The sequence below is a fragment of the Manacus candei genome, unplaced genomic scaffold, assembly GCF_025592945.1.
Source record: "Manacus candei isolate 608988 ecotype Guabito, Panama unplaced genomic scaffold, ASM2559294v1 h1tg000095l, whole genome shotgun sequence".
Taxonomy (NCBI): Eukaryota; Metazoa; Chordata; class Aves; order Passeriformes; family Pipridae; genus Manacus; species Manacus candei.
In genome coordinates this window covers 3,602,347-3,627,260 of record NW_026138143.1, presented here as the reverse complement: position 1 = coordinate 3,627,260, position 24,914 = coordinate 3,602,347, and the positions used below count along the sequence as shown (strand labels likewise).

The window sequence follows — 24,914 nt, the reverse complement described above, 5'->3', positions numbered from 1 at the left end:
AACTACCAAATATATAATATTTCATTATTGGATTATAAGAAATCATTCCATCAAGAATATGCAGGAATATTGAGGGTTCTGCTTTCCTCATGATGCTACTGGTTACACACAACCTGCACAGGCTTTAGTCATCTGAAAGCTAGCCTCTATTTATTGGCTATAATTTCAAGACATCACTGGGCTTGTTTTATATTTTATAACTACTAATGAGGCCTAAAAATGGTGGCTTTTCATGTGTTATCACAAATTATGCTCCTCATCTGTTCAGCTAAATTTCAACCACACTTTATTCCAAAATACGTTTATTTCAAAGTATGCTGTGACAGAGGGCTGCTGCTTCCATTTTGCAATGTGTTAAACAACTTGTATCACACCTATTTGGCGATAGGTAACTAAAATACAGGCTGCCAACTGAGGTTCAAAAGTCTTTTTCTTTGCATGAAAAGTAACAGTAATTCCTAAAAATAGTTATATGACTGAAAGCCTGAGGTGATCTTTAATACAATAACTGAAAGAAATCCAAAACCAAAGCCAAAGATAGACAATCAAAGTAAATAAACTTGGGTAAAAAGCATAAAAGTGTAAAGTGATTGCATGTTTACAAACTTAGATTAAAAAGAAATGATTAGCAAAAAAAAAAAAAAAGTAGAGAAGACATTTTATTGTGTTCTGGATTTGTGGAACAAAGATGAAGCAATTCACCTCAGCTATCATTTACAATGTTTTTTTATAATAAGTGCTTAGAGTATTGTTTCCAGCAGTGTTCTAACTCCAGGTTGAACACCCAGCATTCAGCATCACCTTGCTGCAGCTACTGTGCACCGATCTCTCTGAAGAGCTGGGGTCTAGTGGAGGGAGCCAGGCAGGGTGGAGTGGGTGCCTTCTAGCTGGACAGTTCCCAGACCTATCTTTTAACTCTTCTTCCTCCACTTCCCTACTATATAACATAATAGCTGTGACAAATTTTATTTTGTTCTTTTTTTTCTTGGTATAACTTGATATGTACAGCATACATACATTTTTTTGTTAGAAGAGGTGTATCATGGATCTAGCCTGCGTCACTGAACTGCAGACAAACCTTATGACATATGTAAGCATTTGACAAGCTTTGGGTTTCAATAAGGATGGAGACAATGCTTCCCAAAGGAAAGGATTACTTTCTTCAGCGGCTGGTTGGTTGATTTTCTGCCATAGTTTCACGATGCCAACCACACTTGGATGTCTTCTTTCCAGCAACCGGTGACAGGACCTGAGGGAATGGCCTGAAGTTGTATCAGGGGAGGTTTAAGTTGGATATTGGAAAAAGGTTCTTCACCCAGAGGGTGGTTGGGCACTGGAGCAGGCTCCCCAGGGAAGTGGTCACAGCACCAAGCCTGTCAGTTCAAGAAGCATTTGGACAATACACTCAGGAACATGGTGTGACTCTCCGGGATGGTCCTGTGCAGGGCCAAGTGCTGGACTCAATGATCCCTGTGAGTTCCTTCCAACTCAGAATATTCTGCAGTTCTAAGATTTTCTCCTGCTAATTTCCGCAAAGATAAGGACTATGCTATGACAAGACAAGTGGAATCTGGGCCAACGACAGCTACCAGTCCCGCCCCGCTCGTTTCTGTAGCTTTATTACATCGTGGGGTGTTCACGTCGGAAGAGAAGAGCCCCCACCGCGGGGCACACCCGGGCCACCCCCGCTGCCTCCGCCCGGGCTCTGCCCCCAGTGCCGCGGGGGTGTCCGTCCCGGGCCGGTCCCGGCGCATCCCCCGCTCCATGCAGGGATTGAGGCGCCGGGCCGAACCCCGCCTCCTGCCCGCCGGCCCCGCCCGTCCCCGCGGCCTGCGGCGCTGCTGCGGCGCTGCCCGTGTGTCCGGGCCGGAGCGGCGCTGGGTGAGCGTCCCTGCCGCCCCCGGGGAGCGGGGGGCGAGGGGAACGGGGGGGGAATGGGCCGAGGGGGATGCGGGGCGTCCTGCTGGCGGAGGGGCGGCGGGGCCGCCATTGCGGCCCGGCTCTTTCCTCCTTTCCGTTCCCTCCCTTCCCTTTCCCCGCCTCCCCCCACGGCGGTGCCGCCGCTCTCCCCGCGGAGGGGGCGCGTTTGGCTCCCCAGGTACGTCGCCCGCTGTCCTGGGACGGAGGGGGGGGAAATAAGCGGCGCTTGGCGGGGGCAGGGAGAGGAGGAAGAGGAGGAGGAGGAAGAGGAAGAGGAAGAAGAAGAAGGAGGAGGAGGAAGGAGGTCACATGCGAGAGGCGGGCGGGGCGGGGGTCCCTCTGCGGGAGGGGGGTACCTGTGGGTCTCGGGGGATGCTCGGCGGGCAGTGCCGCCTCTTCTGCGCCCCCGCCTCCCGCATGCCCTGCGCCGCTCCTGCTGTTGGCAGGCCTGGAGGAGGAGGAGGGTTGCTTTTCCCCTCTCCTTGAGATCCTGGTCCGGCAGATACATCCTCACGGAGGTACGGCGACCTGTTTGTCCTGCTGGTAACGGTGTGAAACAACCCGGGGCGTGTGAACCTCCGGTTTCCACCGCGGGAAAATGTTATGCTGAGGGTTAATTTTAGCGTCGGGCTGGATTTAGGCAACTTTGGAGAGGCGCTATCCATTTTCAGAAGCCGAATTTAAAGTGGGTCATTCATTCTTGGAATGTGGCGTTTTGCATGTATCTGAGGGGTCGCCCTGGTAGATCTGCAGAGCGAGCTGGCGAAGCTCTTAATACTGTGATTTAATCTTCATTATCAGTTCAAGTTACGAATTGATGAAGCGCTTATGCTGAGCAGTTCCCAACTTCGCTGTAGTCAGGTGTGAGTAGACGCACTGATTGACTTTAACGTGGAAAATATTCACCACAAATGCTAAACTTGCAGAAAGAGGTTGTTTGTATGTTTGTTTGTTTCAAATCATATTAGCGTTTTAAATCATGTTAGTGTACTTAGAGGTAAAAGGCCATTGCTGTGTTTCTGCACAGTGTTGCCAATGCATTTTATTTTGTGCATTTGTCATCTTGGTTTTTATAATGCAATGTAGAATTGTGTTGAACATCAATTGCTGTGAAAATTGTCGGTTTGTGCTAGAAATCCTAGTGTTTTGGGGGACTGTTAGTAATCCAACATTGCGAGAAAGCCCATTTCTATTTATAAGTCAATAGCGTTGTTATTATTTTTAGTAGGTGTTTTTCATCAGCTTTGCAGTTTTAAGTAGGCCAGATGCAAAGTGATTCAATTTCTCTTGATTTGTTGACAGTGTTCAGGGCCAGATACTTTGCACCAATGGTCCTCTTGTTACGACAGGAATCCGTGACTTTAAATATTTAAATATTTGACCTTTTCAATGATGCTGAAATTTCTGAAATACTAACCTTAGTTCAGATGGACTAGGTCTTCTTTTTTGGTGTATTTGAGTGTGGTTGGCTTGATGCAATGTGGTTTAATTTTCATAAATTCTCAAGTGTTTAGCCATGATTTTTTCAAACTGAGTTTAGCACAATAGTTCTAGGCCTTTGTTCATGTGAAAGAATGTATTTAGACTACCATATTAAACTTTGTCAGTCCATCCTAGTTAAAACATTAAAGCTTTTTTGTTGAAATGTTTTACAGGACCAAACCTTATTTCTAGTAAGCAGGACTAATGATTTCATTCAGTGAGTTAAGTCAGCATACACAGTATTATCAGTGCTTTTTCAGAAGATATTGATGACTTGGTAATGGTAAAGCACACTTGTGACAGCAGGAACTGTGATTTGACATGTTTAGGCAGCAGCATCCAGCAAACTCATCTGAGTCACTTCAAAGGATCACAGATTTATTGCTTGTTAAATGTTCTCTGATTTAACTGTATCTGTTAAAAATCTGTTCTTAATTTGAAGTCATCAGTGATTGTGTTAAAAGACAACTTGCGCATTACCTCTCTGCCTCGCTGTCTTAAATTCAGCTAGGAGAGGATTAAAAATGAAAGGTTGAAAAAAAGTAATGTTAGTAAAGAACCAAATAAATGTCTTGTAATGATGTCATACTTTTCATATGAAGTTCGACTGCTCAGTCATTGGCTGAAGCCCTGAAGCAGCATCCCTTCAGACATCAGGAGTTAATTTCTATCTTACACTGACAGCAAAACTAGATAAATTATGTGGAAGTGTGTTAAAATAAATATTTTCTGCTGAAGGTTCAGATGTAGGTCTTTTCTAGAACTTGCTGCTGTTTGGACTGGGTAATTATTTCCTTACAACGTCCTTTAAGCCTTAAGAAATAAAATGGAGGTAGTATGTAAAACCTGATATTTTCTTTTGCTTTGAAGCATCTTCAAGTGATATAAAATAGGAGTTAAGCATGAAAAAATACTTTAAAAGTTTGTCCTGTATTCTAAAGTGGATGTCAATTTCTTAAAATTCTGCATTTTTTAAGAGCTGTGAAGAATTTTTAGGCCTCGAGTTTGCCTGGGGTAAACTTTCGCACCATTTTGTGGAATATTTTTTGAGTGGATGACAGAATCCTGAGTGTTTCTCACTAATACATAAAATGACTGACCTGTTTCAGGAAGAGTCCCACAGTTCTGTGCTAGCAAAAGAATAACTTTGCTTGTCCAAGTAGTATCTGGCTAGCAGCCCTGGGGCATATGTTTATTGTTGCTCTGGAGAAAAACAAGCAAACAAATGTGTATGAGTAGCCAATGTAACGAACCAATATAGTGGAGAAAGTTTGTGGTGAAATCTTCATTTCTGAGAGCTCAAAGCCCAGTCCAACCTGGCCTTGGACACTGCGAGGGATAGGGCATCAGTAACTTCTCTGGTAGCCTGTGTCAGTGTCCCACCACCCTCACAGTAAACAGTTTCTTCCTAATATCTAATCTAAACCTGCTCACTTTCAATCTGCAGCCATTCACCTTTGTCCTATCAGTACATGCCCTTGTAAAAAGTCCCTCTCCAGCTCTCTTGTAGGCCCACTTTAGGTAGCGGAAGATGCTCTAAGGTGTCCCTGGAGCCTTCTCTTCTCCAGGCTGAACAACCCCAACTCACTCAGCCTGTCTTCAGCTTTTCAAGCTGACTTGCTCCAGCAGATCCACATCCTTCTGATGTTGAGGGCCCCAGAGCTAGATGGGGGCAACCAGAGCCGGGTGAGGATGACTCTGAAGAGCTGTTCTTTCACATATCTGGTTTGAGTTCATTTTAGAAGTGAAAGTCTGGGATATGCTGTTGAGAAGGAGTCCTGAGGGGAAGAGACAATGGAGATAAAAGTAAGGGCAATGCTGATGCCAAATTTACAAACTGTTTACTCTGCCATTTTCTCAGCTCCCGCAGAATAAAAAATGAAGTGTTTGGAAAAGGACAGCAGTGTTTTGCAGGACATGGCTCAAGTAGCAGGGCTTCTTCAGCTGTAGGGAAAAACTAGTCCAAGGTTGGAGGACTCTGATTTGACTTTATGAATCTGAATCTCACTCTTGGGATGGGGGAAGGTGACACTTCTGTTTCCTCAGATGTTCTACTAGCCTAAAAAATTTATTTCCTTTTTTTTCTTTGTCTTTTTCACCTTCTTTCGAAGGTCTGAGAAAAATATCGTTCCGTACGAATGCAGGATGTGTGCAACTGCCCTGTTACTTTTGTTCGGTCACCATTAGAGCATAGGAAATTGGGGAAACATCTTTCTCAAGGAAACTGGTGGTTTGTTGTTTTGGTTTTGTTTGTTAGTGATTTTGGGTTTTTTTACAGGTAGAAGTTATTTAAGGTAAGAACTGTTACTTCAGGATCAAGCAGAGCTACTCTAGGTCTGAACACTCAGATAAAGCCAAACTCTTTGTAAGGAGTTCTCTCCTGTGTGCTGGTAAATCTTGCCCTGCCCCTCCAATGGGAAACCTTCCCAGTCTTTAAATGTGTTGCATATTTGTAACTTGTAATTCCTGCTGTGTTGCTTAATTGAAAATCTAGAGTATTGCCACAATACTCTACAGTATCTTCTGCTTATGTTCGGGGAATTTTGTGGGTGTGTATCAGTTAGAAATTTTCGGTCTTATTTTATTAAAGTGTCTAGTTTGGTTTGGTTTGTTTATTGGTTTGGTTTTTTTAAAATATTCCCTCATGTTCACTAAGGAACATTTGTTTTGAACAGAACAGTGCCTCAGACTGAGAGGTATTTTTAAAGGCATTGAAACCTTAAAATGCTTCTGAGGCAATGATGTGTTACAGCTCGAGACAGAATGAGTGCAGCTTGGAAGGGATTTAAGTGCCCTTCAGGAATGGGAGCAATGATATCAGGAGGTCACTAGTAATGTATCCACTACAAGCGGATTTCATGAAAATTAGTTCTTGCAGTTATATAAAGAGAAGAGGGAGAGAGTATGTCAGTAGAGTGGGTTTTGTTCATTTATAGCATTCATAGTAGAGAACAATATAAAAAATGTGTCCAGGAAAGCTTTGGAGGCAGTCTCCAGCTCTTTGGGATTTTTATTCCCCCTGATTTACAATCCTCATTGCTTCATTTTAGAAGCAAGAAGCCAATCTGTGTTGGCTCTTAATCTGGGTGCATGCTAGGGTTGTTAGAAAACACACTGAGAGAATTCTGCTAATACTCCTTCAAGTTAATACAACTTTATACCAATTAGTCTCATTTTCTTGGACTTTGAATAAGCAGTGTACCAAAGCAGTATACTCTGTCCAAGATAAAGGTGTCTCTGCCTAGATAAAGAATGACGTTTGACTTCGTGATGGTGAAAGAGCAGATGGTTATGACACTTAGTTCCCGGACCCTGAGGTCTTTCATTGGTTCTAGAGAAGGTATTTAGCAAACTCAGGTCTGCCCTACTGTACTGCACTGGGTGAAATCCTGGAGTGCCTGTGACAGGCTGTTCATTGTGAGGTGGATACTGCCCACTGTTGCCGTGGGAGTTAGGTGCTGAAAAAATCTCCGGGAGCAGTTAATTAGGGGTGAGATAAGAAAGGGTTTATTATGCCAAGGCAAGGATGTTACAAGACGCATGCAGGCCGTACCTGAGATGTTACATTTTATAACACCATCCATCCAATCCCAGATGTGTCCACCCTGTGGCCTTTACTCTGGACCGCCCCGGGTCCACCCCCTGAAAAATGGGTCTGGGGGCTTTCGGGACCCTCTGTTCATCCCATCTTCATCAGAGCACAAAGGGTACATAGTCACCCAGTTTTTGACCGTGTTCTCTGGTTTAGGCCAAGATACAAGCATTCTCCAAACAATCTGGGCCTTGCCTTGACAAAGGACTAAACATTTCTGCTGTTTTCGGGGGTAGGAGTGATATAGGGAGCATAGAATGGGGTAAGAGGGTTAAGGAATGTGTAAACAAGGGTGCTAGAGGGAAAGGGACGAGGGATGAAGAGTTGCTGCTTTTAAAATCTACTTATAAAACTTATAAGGCTTACCAATATTAGAAAAATAAAAAAAAACCATTAGGGGCTTAAGGCATCACCACCCTGGCTGTGGGATGGGATATTGCCCAGGCTCCTCCTCACACAAAAAGCTGTCGACTCAGAACTTGCTGACTTGAAGACCATTATCTGAAATTGCCTTTAAGTATAACTTAAATATTTGAATGTTAGTGTTATAATACCAGTTACTGTATTAAGCTCCGTTCTTGTGAGAAATTTTGTTTTTATCTGTGCCATGTGTTGTGTTCCTACAGAATAACAGGTAGTGTAAGCAGCAATGTAAGCCCTTTTATCAGAAAATAACTCTTTTAGTAAGGAGAGGAGAGGCAAAGAACTGGCATATGAGGAAAGTTTTTGGCAAGGATATGCGTTATTCTTTTGTTTTGTTATGAATGAACTTTACTACTCTCTCCATTTCAGCTTTTCTGTGACCTTGTAGTTTTCACAGTGCTTCAGCATCTTGGCCATTAGATTGGCCATGTCATCCTATTTTACTCGATGGAAAGAAAAAATATTTTCAGATGAATTTTTTTAGCCTTCACAGAAAAGCTGTTTATGGTGGCAATTCTTGGGCCATATTTAGTGTTGTCAGAGACATATAATAGGTATTCTAGGTTTTAAATATGTTTCAACAGCAGCTGTGACACAGTGTTACACTGTGTGTCTAGTTACTTTATACAGATATGATTTCTCTGGTATCTTAACCTAAACTAGTATTGCCTTTTCCAAAAATTGCATCTGTGTGACACTTTCAGTTTTGATTTTGCTGAGCTGTTGATAGCCTTTGAGTAAGCCTTTTTTTTTTTTTTTCAATCACATCTGTTATCTCAGTTAAATTCTGCTCTGTGTTTTTTTCCTTGGAAAGAAAAAAAATAACATAAGAGGTGCTGTTGCTCATGTGTGATACAGTAGTATAGTAAACACAAAAATAGTTTAAAACAAAGACCACAGAATGGAAGGAGAGGGTTAGAATAATGATAGAAAAGAGAAGTAGTGTTCTGATAGTGCATCTCTAAGATATGTGTAAAACTGACACATGCAATGTGTGCCATGTGCTTCTCTCAGTATGAATGAAAATAATTACATTAATTGTAAATCTAACCTGAAATCATGGGCTAGCTCTCACTATGTATTTATTAGTCTTTATTAGACTTTGAGGACAGGGAAGGACTGCAGTCCTAAACTTGATTACTTTGCGTTTCACTTATTATACTAATTAATACTATTAATAAGTGTAAAATCTTTATTTTACTAGGATGTTTTGGAATTAATTTCTCTGTTTGGAAGCTTGAGTCACAGCCATAAGAATTAAGTGTTAAAACAAACAAAAAAACCCCCAACCAAACAAAAAAAAACCCCAAAACCCAAAACACACAATTGCTTTAATTTAAATAGATGCAAACTTGCCTTTTTTTTCCAGGAAAAAAACCATTGTTGTCTATGATTTGGAATAGGTCAGTACATAAAACTTACTTAGCTAAATATTTTAGTGGTAGTTGAGTGAACGTATGCAGTTATGAAGAAAAGAAGAAAGAAACATTACCACCTCACATATCTTGAAATCAAGAGGAGTGAGGGTAAAGTATATCACCAATATACTGGTATGGATTCTTATTTCAGGATTTTTGATTTCCCTCTTAAATATTTTTACATTTCAATAAGCTTATAGATTCTATCATTTCACCTGCCTAGTAGATGAAGGGAGATTACTGATCTCCCCTCACTTGGTACCCAGTACCAGGGCACGTGGGAATAGCTGAAAGCTGCATCCATCAGGGTAGGGTTAGATTTGACAGGAGGAAACATATCTTTACCAAGAGGGTGGTCAAACCCTGTAAGAGTCTTCTTTGAGAAGGGGTTGATGCCCCAAGCTTGTCAGTGTTTAAGAGGCATTTGTGTATTGCCCTTCATGCCATACTAAAACTTTTGGTCAGCCCTGGAGTGGTCATACAGTTGGACTAGGTGATTGTTTCTCTCCCTTCCAACTGAATACTCTATTCTATTCTGCACTCATGATGAGTCAAATAACAATAAGACTGTTATTTGGCTGAAATGCCAGCAGTTTTTTAGCTCCAAGACACTTTCAAATACATGTAACACAAACCTTATGCATGGAAACAGGATTTTATTTTATTTTTCCAACTGTTTCAGGACAGGTGCTCCCAAACATTACTGCAATGTGCAGGTGTAGCCAGGAGCAGGTTAATGCAATCCTCAATTTAGCTTGAAAAACCATCATGTAAAGTCTGGCAAAGGAAAGTCAGAGCCAGAACATTGCAAATCCCCTCCATCTTGTGGAGAGCCATATGCTATTGGGACTGCATGGGGAAAACCAATTTCTGTCTCACTCACATGTCTCTTGTGGCAAAGAATTAATGGCACAGTTTATATTCAACACAGTTGCTACGAACTCCACCTCTCCAGGCAAGTTTGCCCATAGGGTTTCTGGCAAGATTATGAATTATGGGCTGTTCATCTTCCTGGTAAGAGTCCTTCACCCAGGCTCTACAGAGAATGAACATGCCAGTCTGTAAACATCATTTCTTCATAGGACATACTTTTTTTTGACTGCACATCCTTCCTGAAGTTTGTCATATAGAATAACCCAAACAATGGGACTGCCTGGAGCCAAAAGAAGTGGTGCCAGGTGCGCCCAGACTCCTTCAAATCAGAGGCAGACACTGGGTCAACCTAGAGATGATACAACAGTTCTGATAATACGTAACTCATGTTGAAAACAAAACAAAACAAAATTATCTATAAAATATTAACCTTTATGAGAAACAGGAAAGCAGATAACCCATGCACAAAGAAGGCTCTTTCTAGAAAAAAACCTCAAAAGTTTTAAGAATGTGATTTTCTCTCTTTATTTGCTAATGCATTTTTTTCTGCGTAAATTTATATTTTGGCATTCAAAAATGCCAAACCCCAAAACTCTAGTGTATAATTATTTTTTCTCTTTTAAAATTATTTTGTTTTTTAAAAAGAACAATAACCAGTGTCATATATCACTTTGGATGCAAAAACTCAAGTAATATGCATGAATATGGGCGAAGCAGTCCCTGTTTCCTGAGGAGTGAGAATGAGGATCAGTAACAGTCACACACAAAAGAGTTGTGTGGTATTTTCAAAAGTATGACACATCTCGATGACAAGCACGCTTTTTTTGCCTTCCTAAACTCTCTCCACCACTGAGTTTCTTGCCCAGGGATGCATGAAAAGCACTCTCGTGCCTGCCTGGCACTTGTGTTGCCCATGTGGAGAGCTGAAAAGTGGCAGCTCCTGATGAGGCAGCAAGTCTGGAGTCCTTCCAAACACAGGCTGTTTTGCGCAAGCAAGAACCTATGGAGAAATGGAGCCAAGGAAAGAGAAGAGCTTACTCCCACTACAAACTTGTAATGGGCAAGAGAGCCAGGGCATGAGTGGTGCCTTGGAAGTGCCAGGGAAATGTTGTTGCTGGTAATGCTGAGATGGGTATGGAAATGTCTGGCCAGGTGACTGTATGACATTCCAAGGCAACTGTTGCTTTTTAATAGTCCCCAAGTGCCTGTAAGATAGCTGCCAGAAAGGATTGAAGATTTTGCTTTTTATATGCCTACTTGAAACCACCTGAGAATGTTGGTGTGATGAAATGACTGATTATGTCATTCAGGTACAAAGGAACTTTTTTTTTTTATTATTAATGAAAGAAACTATAGTAAACAATCCTCTAGCACACAGTTTGTGATTAATCAGTTTGCAGAGCTGGTGGTATGAGTGCATAAAGCTGCCAGGTGATGTCTGTTCAGGTAAAGAATCTCAACATTTTGATGGCAGCTCAGTGTGACGAGACAAGCCCTGCCATATGTCCAGATGTGGATCTGATGGATCAGCAGGCAGAGCAAGGCTGGAGACAAATTCCCTTGCTGTGAGTATCCCCCATCCAGGGGGCTTTAAGTCTGTGCAGACTATATGGAATTTATAAACTGGATCTGAAGTTTTGAGTCACACTTCAAAACAAACTGGTAGCCAGTGCATTTTAAGACTATGCTTTTCTCTTTGCAGAGGGCCTCACAAAGCAAATGGATGCTGAACTAGCACATCCTGAAACAATTAGCTCTGGCTGTACTAATTACATTTCCATACTGTGCTGTATCTAGCAACAATCCAAACTGGAAGTAACAACTTCCTATATAATTGGCATTGAGTGCCACAGCAAAATAAAAAATTAGTCATGTATTTTAGCCAATGTAGATGGAAATTTTTTTGGAGGTGCACGTGTTATTTGGCTTTTTTCTTTTATTTTTATTTTTCATTATTGACATTGATGGCCTGATCTGATGTATCTCATCACAGACGTTTTCCTATGACCTGCTGGGAGGACTTCCAGTACAAAGCAAGTGTTGTTTATAGCACTCGAGTGCAGTGATTCTGCTCACACCCTCGGCCCAAAGGTCATTGTAGCACTCAAGACACCTGACCAAACACATACCACATATGTCTCTCCCCTCTACAGTTCTTTACCACCCATGTTTGAGGCAGCTGCTGTAGAAACATAGGAGGAAGATTTAAGGTTGTATTGTGCTCGGCCATCCTTGTCTGGTGCTTTCAATTGCCGTAAGGATGTTCTGTGTGACTTGACCTAGACCTTGACCATCCCTGGTTGGCTTGCCTCTTCCTCAGCTGTGATGTCTGTGCAGCTCCCAGAACCAACTTTAGTTTCCCCCTGTGCCCTTGTCTCCTCCCTGGTGTTTGCCTAGTGGTGTGTTACACATCCCCTGTTGTGCTTTGACTGACTGTGTTCTTGCAGATTGAAGTTGAAACACTGTTGAAATGCAGGAGTGGGGAGGAATTTCTTTTTTGTGGTTTACGAAAAGACAATCCCCACAGGAGGAGGCAAAGTTTTGTTCTGAAATTTCAAAAAGCTGTTCCCCCAGCGTTGCAAAAACTTGTCTGATGTGATTTGTACCACAGGATATATAGCTTAATCTTCTGAGCATTTTGCGGAAAATTAGATTTTCTGTGTGTTTCCATGAAACTTTTGTAACCTTCTTAGTCCACTCTTTCTAGAAGCTTTAATTGGAAAAAGGTTCTCATGGAGGATTTGAGGGAATAATACATCTAACTGCTCCAGTTTTATAAGAAATTTAACCTAAAAATTCTTGTTAAAAGCCTTGTAGTCAGAAGATGCTTAGGGTAATTGCATGACCTTTGACCACTGCTTACATACTTTTTTTCCCAGAGAGATGCTGTCTAGCAATCTAAGTTGTCACAGCAGCTGAATTTATAGTGTATGTGCTTTATAGAATGATTACTACAGTATTCAGGGGCTGGACTTCTAATCTTCTGGTTATGTCAGCTCTGGATGTGCTAGTAGCTAATACTGCCATTTTTCTGGAATTATATGTAGATCTAAATCTGGACAGTGCTCCCTTATTTCCATCAGTCTAATTGAACATTAATTCTCTTGTTTCACAAATACTCTTGAGAGATGAAGGGAGAGTAGACATTATTTTAGGAACAATTTTTAGAGCCTACTCTCCTAATTCTTAGTCATGAGTTTAGCAAAAAGAGACCTTACAGAAAAGAAAATACCTATTGGAATTGCGAAGGTTTTGTGACTAATGTGTTTTGGTTTTGTTTGTTTAGAAATCCTTTCTTTATGGATCAGCCTTCTAGTGATGGTGAAACTGGAAGAAGACCACTCTGAGCAAACCCAGGATGAATCGGGTGCCAGGTGACGCAGAAAATGCTCACAGTAGCAGTGTGGAATCTTGTCCTTCCTTGCGGGATGTCCACTCCATCAACCCAGCGCAGCTGATGGCAAGGATTGAGTCATATGAAGGCAGAGAGAAGAAAGGCATATCGGATGTCAGACGGACTTTCTGTTTGTTTGTTACATTTGATCTCTTATTCATAACCTTGCTGTGGATAATAGAATTAAATGTGAGTTGTCTTTTCAGTACCCTTTAGACTTTATTGAAGTATTTATTCACTTCAGAGGTGGTTAATAAGTTGCTTCTTTCTATCCAAATTATATGCTATTTGTATCTATTTGAATTTAAGCAGCTTATTACTTTTAAGCTTTCATAACCATGGTATCTACTCAACTGCATCTACTTTTATTCATTAGGATATATGTTTATCTTCTTATCATGAAAGCTTTTCATGTTTCCGTAGTCCGTGAGCCATGATGAAGAAACCACTGGAAATCCAGTTAACTCCTCAGGCATCAAATAAACAAAAAAGTCACTGTACATCTTTGAATTTGGCAAAAAGTGTGCATTTTAAATGCTGCAGGGAGTAGCACCATGGCATTTTGAGCAAAACACAAGGCTTTCATAGTTACATTAACGTGGTGCTCACACAGCCATGCAGTGAACAGCTAGGAGGGGGGGAAAGTTGATCTTCCTTGTTTATGCTGGAAAGAGACAATCACACCTGATGCAGTAGAGTAACCAAGAGAAAGCCATATTTAGAAAGTTATTTGTCAGGTAGTCATAGAGACAAGGGAGAGGAGAAGAAATAGAAGAAATTTGGAGTTGGAGTGAATAGTTTCAGGAAAACACTGTCCAGCAGTATAGTTGGAAAAGTGTGGAAGCGTCTAGACTGCATTGCTTTGAGATGGTGAGCATATGTTGTTGGTCTGCTTTGGTACCTCCTTTCCTTAAAAAGATGACAGTAGTCAAACCCAAAGCCTTCTGTTGGTGTTGTTTTACATAACTATTTCATGCAGTGCTTAATTACAGAATTTCATGTTAAAAACAATACGAGTTGGACACTGAGGTTTTTAATTTTCCACTAAGACAAATATTCCTCTTGTTCTCTGACCCAATACATCTTAAATTATTTTCTTCCTAAACCTGTTTGAACAGTAAAGTGATGAATCCTTCTGCTAGAAAGAAAGATGGTGACTAAGGAAGATGTAATTTTGTATCTCTTCAGCAAATGAAAGAGTTAAACTTGCGTGTTAGTTATTTGTGGGAGAATGGTCTAATAGTTGCAGCTTCTGTGTTTTTTATAGTGGGTCCTTTTGCTCAACTTTTCTAAAACAAACTGAATGTGTGCTGATAAGGAAAAGATCTGAAGTATAAATTCAGTTACTGTTTTGTTTCCTGTTTGCTAACATGTGACTAATGACATCTGGTTTTTGGGTGGCTTTTTGATCAGCTGTTTTGATCCTCCTTATAAGACATAAAATGCTTTGTGAATTCATGTAACAGACCTTACATTTAATCATTTCTTCTTCCCTCAACAATTTGTTTGCTTTTATTTTGGGCCAGTCTGAAATGTAACTTGCCTAGGCCAGACAATAATCCTAAATGTTTTCACTTTGAAAAGTGTATATAATCATGAAAAACAAATAACAGTAATCTTGAAATTAACATTCTTAGCATATAGGTCCTCTGTATTTAGTTTAAGGATGTTCTTGTACATCATCAGGGAACTATTAGTTTCACCCTTCACATTTGTGTGTATTTTGTTTTCAGTAACTTCTGTTCTAAAGCTGTATGCGGTGTTGTTTCTTTGTAGGTAAAAGGAGGCATTGAGACTACCTTAGAGAAAGAAGTCCTACATTATGACTACTCTTCTTCATATTTTGATATATTTGTAAGTGTTCTTCCAAAAAGAAAAAAGAGCAGCAAAACTGTAGTTTCTCTGTTCCTCCTTCTATAGATGTTTCCTACTTTGAGTCTTGTGAAAAGGCTGATCTTTTCTTGATAATTTAGATCAGAAAGACTTGTGCAAAGTTTCACCCATCTAGGGTTTGCCCAGTCCTGCTCTGGAAGCAGGCTCATGGAGCCTGTGGATGGAGAAGCTTAGAGACACTGAAACTGCATCTTCAACTTCGGGGGGAATGGAAAAGCAGATGAAAAACTCAGTGAAGAATGTGAGACTGGTGTAACATAAAGGCAGTTCATTAAGAGGACAAGACCTGTAGTCCTCCAGCTATAAATAAAATCATTTTGTTTAAACCAATGTTTTTGTCCTTCCACAGGCATAAGTTGGTTGCAGTCAGGAGACACTTGTTCACAGGTTTTTTCAGATTTCTGTGTTTTAACTCAAACACTAAGAACAGATTATATTCTACTGTATTAGGAAATTCCTGTCTTTCAGCAGCGCTGTAGCTTTGCAGTTGCAATGCATTTTGCACTGCATGGCCCAAATAAAAGGTGTTTCTTTATGGTTTTCCTAAAAGGCCCCATGTTTTTGCAAGATCGTTAATTGTGCCAGAACTTGTTTGCCTGGCAGAGATGACTTGGTTTGCCATCAGTCATTATGTATTAATGCCTATATGCAGAATCTCTCATTGAAATTGGTGTAAAAACCCATCCTTGCTTCTGCATCAGACCGTTTACTCTGTCAAATGGACTTATGTACTGGATACAAAAATTTCATAAATTAGCAAACTATGATACTTCTCCCTTTCTCACTGTTGCTGGCAGGTTCTCCACAATATACCGTACTGCAGAAGGCAAAAAATGTTACCTGTAAATATTGATGCTCTGGAAATTATTTTGTCCCATAGTTGAAACAAGGAATAAGAACATGTAATGCAAAATAATAGATTTTTATTCCCTGTGAAGGGACTAGATCATTTGAATTCTGCAAAATGATTTGTGGTCTCATACAGGATTTCCTCTGTTTCCACTACACATTTGCATAAGATTAAATGGGTTCATTGTACTTCTAGCCCTAGTACATTTTTAAGCATTTGTTTCACATTTTTTAGATTCTGAACACATCTTTAAAACAAGTTGGAGACAATCTAATACGCAAGAAACAAGGAAATTGAAGGTTAGGGTCCCTGATCAGAAATCTCATCTGTCTGCTATTGATTTAATTTTCTGGCCTAGAAATACCATAACTTACCTTTCTTTACTGCAAAATAGTCAGAATGACTTGATAGTGCAGGCATTTCCATAAAGAAGAATGGATTTTTGCAATGTTAATATTTAAAAAAATACTAGAAGTATAGTAAGTAGAAAATTGTTTTTAAAAACTCTTCTCATTTTCTAGTTGCATTTGTGAAGTCTTTACATTTTTAATGATATTCTTGTGCAGTAGCACACCACTAAGATCAGTGAGATGCACAGTGATGCTCAAGGTATTTGCTGGAGTAACTGCATCTAGATTTAACTGCTTAGATTCCAGTCAGGTGAAATGATCATGAACATACTTTGTGTAGTTTTCTTATGTTTCTAACTTATTTGTGGAATTGCCCGTGCTTGCATATCTGAGCCTATGTAGTAGGCATGTGAGTGTTGTAATTTGCTTTACAAATGGGAAATTATGTTCTATTTCTGTTTTATAAGCACACGTTCAAATTTGTTTCTTGATAACAGAACTTATATTGTCCTGTTTTAAGTTGTTTTGTACGCAGTCAGTATATTCAGTGAGATGAGAATCTCATGGTTCTTCTGTGTTCTGAATTAACCAACAAATATTTTTTTCCTTTCTCTATAGCTGCTGGCAGTCTTTCGATTTAAGGTGTTAATACTTGCATATGCAATGTGCAGACTGCGCCATTGGTGGGCAATAGCTGTGAGTAGTAGCCAAGCATAATGGACTTTTTACTAGAATGGATCAGACAAAATTTTAGTTGCCACTTAACACTCGTATGCGAAGAATCCTCTTGATGCTATATATAAAAATTCATTGTACAGTAACATATTAAAAACTTCTTTTCTGGAAGATTTTCAGCCTAGAGGCAAGAATTTAATAGTACAGTGGATGTGGTTCTTATTAGGTATCATGTTAATACAAATTGAAGACTTATTTTTAATCCAGTATGGATGGCTAGTCATAACTGCTTGTTACCTCTGACTTGTTAATTAATGTTGGAAATATATTTGCATTTGAAATAGTGAACCGTATTCAGAAACAAGAATTGGCATTATTGTACCAGAGATCCAGCTTCCATTAACTCCCACATTCTTTGTTTTTAAAGTTTTTGGTGCCACACATGGAGCACTAGTACCTGTATTGCTTCATGCTGCAATATAAAATGTTGAATATGCATCCCTTCTTAAAAAGGAACCTCTTGAGAACTGTAGGCAATCACAGTGGTTTGGAGCCAATATCTTTAGTGCAGCTGTACTGTGTTGATAAGAAGGCAAAACTTGGTGACAGATTCATACTTCCACCAGTCAGTACAATTACAGATTGTAATACAACAGGCATATTGCTGGCTTAGTACTTTGTGGATCAGTAGATCAGTTCTTTTTTTTCCCTTGCACTGTGTTAGGTGCATGTAGAACATGTTCACGTATAACTTTCTCCAGGTGAGTAGCATGCAGTTTGTTTTGTAGTCTGAGGCTACATGCCATGATTTTTATAAATTGTATTACTAGCATGGCACAAACACATACATAATGGTAACTGCTGCTCTGACTGTCCTTATATTTAATGCGTATCTTAAAAATCCTTGCTCTTGGTTGCATAGCTTTGGAGTATTTTTTAATCCTCTAAGTTGATGCCTTTGTTTGTGAGAGTAAACCCATCATGGTAGTAAGCAATTAGATATATAAATCTCCACTGAAGGTTTTGGAGAAGCCTTTGATCTTAACATCCTACCTGTGATTGCCAGAAGCTAACTGGCTAGTTAGGTTCTGCTATTTAAAGAATTGCTGGACCCAAATGCACTAGTAGAGATAGAAGCCTTGCTTAAGTGAACAATACTTGTCCACTGCTTTTTGGGGACTTTTTTAGATGTTTTATGCAGCCTGCCATTTTTTAGAGAGTATCAAGTCTCCAGAGATATAAATTTTTCATAGTATCAGTGTGTGAATAAAAACATTTATTCAAATTTACTCCTGTGAAGATGTTTTGTTCTTTGAAATGGATCTTTTGATTTGGATAGTATTGAAAAGTGTTTGAAACAATTGCTGTTTTCTTTTTTCCCAAGTTCATAAGTAGTTTGGGGTTTTTTTAAGGGACTTGGTGAATAGAGAAGTGCATCTGCATTGCACAGTAAGATCACAATTTATGTAATTGAGTCAGTAGAGATGCTACACAAATGTTATCTGCTGTGTGGAAATCAATGTTTGGAGGTGTTTGTATTAAAAGTTTATTAAAGAGGTTATTTTAATAACACTTTAAGTTAGTTGTATCATGCTTGTTACATTTTATTAATCTATGTGATCTTGCTGTTGTTAATAAATATTTTAAGTTGCAAATAATGCATAATGGCAGAAATGAGAAAGTAAATCCATTTATTAGTTTAACTCTTCTGTCTCTTTCAGTTTACAACAGCAGTGACCAGTGCCTTTTTATTAGCAAAAGTAATTATTTCACAGGTATATATTCTAATAAAATGTTTGTTTCACTTTGTTATTTTCTTAAAAACAAAATTCTTCAGAATAATTTTTGTAATGTTTTGTTTCCACCCAGCTGTTCTCACAGGGTGCTTTTGGCTATGTGCTGCCCATCATATCCTTCATACTTGCCTGGATTGAAACTTGGTTCTTGGACTTTAAAGTGTTACCACAAGAAGCTGAAGAAGAAAACAGTAAGCTCTTGATATTTCCCCTCGATTGCTGCAGTTGGCAGTGTTTGATCCCCTGTTAGCTGGCATAATATTGCTTCTTTCAGCATCTCGAAATTTGAAGAGCTGTGGGAAAAATTAAATCATATGGCATGATTTTTCTTTTTTGGGAAAGGAACATATGCCTTCAAAGAAGTGAGGTTTTAATTGATTTAGGGAGGCAAAGTTAAAAGTTACAAGGGCCAGATCAACCATTTCATTCAAGCCGTTAGGAATGCATATCATTTTGTATCCTTAAGATACAAAACTTTAACTGACTTGGGCTTGTAAAACTTTATTTTTTGGGTAATGCATAGAATAAGTGTCTGGTTCCTCTTTTAGACACAATAAGTAATTCAATGTCACTAACTCTTCTTTTGAGGTAGAAAAGGAAAGGCAAACAAGTGTTGTAGAGAGTCTTCTTCATGCACAGGCGGAATGAGACCAGAGCGAGTATGAATTTCAGCCACTTCAAGATGAGGCAGCAGGTCATCTGATGCTCGATGTATTCAACTAAATGGAGGAAACCATTGTTTTAGTTGAAAGAGAATATTGTTTAAGTGGTGAGGAAAAGAAAGCATACAGGTGCTTTGTGATTTTTTCAAAAGCAGGAGAGTAATTATACAGCCAGCCTGTTGTTTATGCATCATTACCTGAAATACAGGCTGAAACTGTTGGAAGGGCATGTTTATCTGTTAGGTATACTTTACATAGGCATGGATACCTCCATGTTTTTTGTGCTCTGAATGCAATCTTTCTACTTTGATCCCTTCCCTCTTCTGTTTCACCACTCTAAGAAGCTGGTTAAGTGAGAACAGTGAATTTTGCCTAGAGAAAGAAAAATTTAGGGTAACTTTTTTGTCTTTTGAGGAGGTGAGAAAATACAGCTGCATCAGACCATTATCTAATTAGATAAGAAATCTAACAAGTTCAAAGACTTTTGCATTTTTTCATATTGAATTTTTATAGGCAAGGAAAGTATTCTGTGCATACACATGTAAATACTTCATGAAGGTTGCAGAAATTAAGTATGTTGAGACAGATAGGTGAAAGCAAGCCATTAATGAGAAGTCATAGTGGCAAGTGAGAAAACATTTGGTTGGTTATGTGTGGCACTTCACTGATCATTAAAAATATACTCCAGATTTTTCGTTAGCCAGTGAATATTGATGAATTTACATACGGCATCCTAATCATGCAATTGCACGTAGTAGAAGGAAGGATTCCTTAATTCATGTGTACAGTATCTCTGTTTTGCTAGTGCATGTCACCTTAGCTGCCTAAAGTTAAATAGAAGACATAAATGTTAAATTAACTGTTGACACTTTTTAAAAATATATTTATCTAAAGAAGTAACTAGTTAAGAATGCTAATATATAATACATTAGTCTTCAAGATTCTTCATTAATATTTGATTTTTAAGATGCTTTGTATTAGCATTGAGGAATTATTTTTGGATTTTTTTCCTTTTAGGATTTTTGATAGCACAGGATGCTTCTGAACGAGCAGCTCTTCTTCACCCAGGAGTCCTCTCTGATGGGCAGTTCTATTCTCCCCCTGAATCTGTAGCAGGTAGTTATGTTCACATAGTGAATGATTTTTCATATTCACTTTGAAGTCCTGCATGTTCCACCTCCTTCAAGAGGGTAAGGGGGGAAGGTTAAGGGGGAAAAAACATGTTTTTATTTTTAAATGAAAAGTGTACTTTACCGTCCTAAAATGCAAGATGCTTTTTTATTCAGTATATTCTTTTTGTACAGTAATTCAGTTTAGTTACTACCTATCAGACGGGTTACAATACACGTAGTTAGTGTATTGTACATCACGTTCTGACTAAAAACAAGATAAATCTGAAAGAAAATGGCACTGCAACTGAAAGGAGGCAGTTATGGATTGCTTCTGCCATCGATGATCCTTACAAGTCCCTTTCAATTTGAGATATTCTATGACTCTGTGATCTCTTTTCTGCTTGCAATAGCATTTATGCAGCCATGCACTATTTAATCCAGCCTAAACTTGGAGCTTTACGGTATCTTAGAATAGACAATAGACTTCACTGCTATAAAGCAAGCTGAAGTTTCAATCAGAGGCTTTTTCTGTTCTCATAACAAAAAGAAAAAGCCCCCTCTGTGTAAAAAAGCTTAGCTGTGCGGGTGTATTAAACTGGTGGCTACTGTTAAGTACATCTTGACTCTGCGTATCATATGCTTTGCTCTAGTTGAGGTATGAGCTGAGTAAGTCAAAAATAAGTGTAAATACCGCAAGATTTCAGAGTGTGTTTGCAAGCATCTCAAGGAAATGAATAATTTCTTTGTGGGTTGACTGTATTTCAGTTACCTGAGAACGCACTGTGAACCCCCAAATCCTATGTCAGTCTTTTTATCTTAAAAATATAAATCTCTTCTGTAAAGCTATGCTGTATTATGCAATATAATTAAAATAATATCTGCTAATTGCTTCAGATAAGTTTGCCTATCTTGCATTATATAGTTATACACGGTGATATTTTTCATTTTAATGTCTGTCTCTATGGTTTCTCTGTGCTGAGCATTTTGGCTTAATGAATGACTTCGAGCTCCATCTAGGGGTGACGAAGCATTAATGTCGAGTATAACTAATAATTCAAAGTCAAAATGGATTTTAGTTAAAACTGTGAGTTTATCTTGAGGAATAATGGTTGGAAGAATTATGCTGGATTCAGCCTGGGGGGTTTTCTTGGCAACAGAATATACAGTGTGAGAAGAAATATAAGTGGAGCTAACATGTGTTTTTTAGATATTTTGGCTGGGTCAGTGTTGCAAGTGCAGTGAGGTATCACATCTGTGTTGCATGTGTTGACTATAGGTGTATGATTGTTCCCTTCATTTCAGCTTATCAAATGGGATTCAGTAACAGCTTAGGTGCCTTCTAGTCTGCCCTGACTGCTTTGTTTAAGCACCCTTTGTTGGTATGAGGATTAAAAGAAACAGTCATATGGATATGTTTGAACTAAACACACACAGTGGTAGTCACGAAGTAAAACTGCTAGATAATATACAGCAAAAATAGTTCAAAATTAAAATATTTTCTTTAAAAATCTGCATTTCTTTCTGAGAAGACAAACTATGGATTGGTGTAAGAGAGCAATTTTTGGTTAGTTACTCTTACATATTGATTTGAAAATATTTAGGAAGAAACTCTGTGATCGTGCAGAGGGGAATAAACCCCTCTGCTGACATGGCAACATTTCTAAAAACAAACATTTGCTTTTAGGAGGTGATGTTTAAAACAGACTGTTGGAATTTGCAGCATATTTATCTTTCTTGAAGGCACACATGTCCAGGGCTATACCCCAGGCCCACTTCTTTATATGGATTGATCCTTCATCTTTAACATCAGACCTGGTTACCAAGTAACTGTTCTGGAGGTAGCAAGTGGAAAATCAGCCTGGAAAGAGTAAATTTATTCAGTTTCTGTACAATTTGAGCTTCAAAACAAAAGGCAGATATGCTATTACAAAAAATGAAAAAACTTCAGAGTAACTTTTCCAGAAAAAAATGCTTAACCCCTTTGTCTGTCCCTTTCCTTTGTGAGAGGGAATGTGCATACATAGTTCAACTTTAAATTCAGGCCAAAAGCCCAAGTAAGTCTACAGGCCTTTTATCAAAGACAGTTCTTTACTCACCTTGTTGGATTTTTTTCTTTGGGAGTCTCATTTAAACTGCCCAAGGCATGTGTGGTGAAAGGCATGTGCTGATAATTTCCTCAGCTGTCCCTGACAAGGGCTGATTGCTGCAAGGGCTGACTGCCACCTCAGATGTGGGCACAGAAATCTGTGGCTTGGGCTGGAAGTCCAGGAAATGGGGGTCAGTGCTGCTCACCCTGCTTGCTTCTTGTCTTCTTGCTCTCCCTGAAAGTGGCTGATCCATCAAGCCACCTCCCTGCAAAGCAGTGCCTCCAGCAGGAACTGGCTCTGAGCAGGTAGCCCTGTGACTAGCTAAGGTTTCTCTTTGATGCCTTCCAGGGCTTTGTCAAAGCAGAGAGCTGAGAGTGGGCAGGGCATGAGGAAAAGAGAACTGGGCAGGGAGAGGCAGAGGGAGCTGGTTTCCGGCTTAGAGTGAGACAATCTCTTGCCAAAACACTAGATTATAGAATTTATTAATTTGTAGCAGCAGTATTTCTGGTTGCTATGAAAGTGTCTTCTGAAGTTGTCTTCCAAGGGGCAGGGTGTAACAAGTGGGAAAATCTGCTTGTCAGTGAGTAAATGTGGAGTTGATTGTCCTGAGTATGTTGTCATGAAAATTTGAAGTCTAACTGAATCCGTTGACAGGATATTTCAAGAAGGATCCCAGTGCTGGGGTTTGGGTTTGTTAACTGTGACAAAAAAACCCACAAACAACTTTCAGTGTGAAACATTTGAAAATGTAAGAAATCTGAAAGAAAAAGTAAATATTTTTATGGGAAATAGTTGCTTTGAATTACCTTTTGATAAGCCAGTACTGGTGGTGGTCTGATTTTTTCTTTTTCCCTTCATCTTTTTTTTTTTTTTTTCTCTCAGCTGATCTAATAGTATTTTTGTCTTCCTTTTCAGGATCTGATGAAGACTCAGAAGAAAAGCAAGACAGTGAAAAACCAATTGTATAGCAAATATGAGAAAGCAGGTAAGTTCCTTTGCATAGGACCTGGATATTCCTAAAAGTATGTTTTTCTTCTTAGTTCCTTCCCAAATAATTTGAATGGTGGTCTAACTCTTAGGAGTTCATCTTTTTTGAACTCACTTTGTCTCTCTTAGCAGTTTCAAGCAGGAAATCCTGCCAGGCTCTTGAAAGCCTGGAGGTGGGGTCCTCAGCATTTATTCGTTGGCTGTCCTGGAAAGGACAGTGGTGGACCAGATGTGTAAAAACTCCTTTCTTTGCTAGGTGGCAGAGATACTTCTTTGGAGATGGCAGTGCAAGAGTACTAAGAAGAGATTTTCTTTGGTTTAGGTCTAGGCCAAGTAAAGATTTCATGGGCGAAACTACTTTGGTATTTCTCCTCTTCAGTCTGTTTAATACTACAAGTGGGTTACATTTGGACCAGCTGCATCTTAAGATTTTTGTAGTGTACTTTGTTTAAATATGAGAGATTATTTCCTTATTTTGGAAATTACTTCATTTACTTCTGGAATTATCTTGCCCCATGCTTTCTCTTCACCACCCACAGCAAAGCTCCAGCTATGGGAGATATAGCTGGAAGCTGAAGCTTCTGATTTGAAGCCTCTGTGTTTACAATGTCTGTTTTCTTTACTCCCATCTTCATTCATCCTGACTTGTGTAATCTGTTGCAGAAAGAAAATCTTGGAAGGAAGTTGTTGGGGTTTGGAAACTGGCAACAGAGTCTGTGGCTGACTTGCTGGTGGAGCTGCTGACAGGAGAATTTACTCCTTAGAAAGTAAAGGGAATGGTTCCCATGTACTGTAATACCTCATGAAGATGTACCTTGTTGACATATGTATATTAGGTTGCCTCCCAGGTGGTATGAAAGTATTCGTCCACAATGTATTTTATTATTCCATGATTCCTGAAGTTGATCTTCTAATGACTAGGTAATTACTGGAAAGTGTTGTCTTGTGTACCTAATCAAGAGACTGGTAATATAATGAAGTAAAACTCCTCTGTGGTGGAAGTATATTTAATAATTGTTGGGGCTCACTAGATAAAATTATTTTATGTTATTGCAATTTGTCATTAGTTTTATGTTTACTTTTTTTTAATTCCATGCATTTCCTTTTTTTTTAATGGATATGTTCACTTTCTAAAATAAAATGTTAAAACATGGGTAATGTATAATGATATTTTGTTGCTTTGTCATTAGAAAATCTGCATATACCACTCCTTTATTTCTCGTGGGGTAATAAGAATTCCAGTTTGCATAGATTTTGTGCAAAACGTGTTGTAGGGCTGATTGCCTGTAGGGATGCTGCGATAGTGGTAGTGGCACGTCAATACTTTGTTGCATATATGATATCAAAAGGATGCAAGGAGCTCTTTGAAGTAACCTGGTTCCCACTCCTGTACTGGTGGT

General features: G+C 39.3%; 1 protein-coding gene across 5 annotated transcripts; it reads left to right on the top strand.

The window, feature by feature from the left end:
* The first annotated feature begins 1,784 nt into the window (after positions 1-1,784).
* STARD3NL (STARD3 N-terminal like) lies at positions 1,785-24,667 on the top strand. Of its 5 annotated transcripts, none has more exons than XM_051768601.1 (9): positions 1,785-1,881; positions 12,995-13,291; positions 14,879-14,956; positions 16,814-16,891; positions 18,592-18,645; positions 18,740-18,857; positions 20,346-20,444; positions 23,443-23,512; positions 24,178-24,667. In XM_051768601.1, exons 2-8 carry the CDS (start codon positions 13,067-13,069, stop codon positions 23,493-23,495), a joined length of 705 nt encoding a protein of 234 aa, XP_051624561.1. In that variant the 5' UTR covers positions 1,785-1,881; positions 12,995-13,066; the 3' UTR covers positions 23,496-23,512; positions 24,178-24,667. The 5 variants fall into 5 exon arrangements, with proteins under 5 accessions (XP_051624561.1, XP_051624563.1, XP_051624560.1 ...); XM_051768603.1 differs by lacking the exon at positions 1,785-1,881 and adding an exon at positions 1,965-2,098; XM_051768600.1 differs by lacking the exon at positions 1,785-1,881 and adding an exon at positions 2,267-2,438.
* The last annotated feature ends 247 nt before the right edge of the window (positions 24,668-24,914 follow it).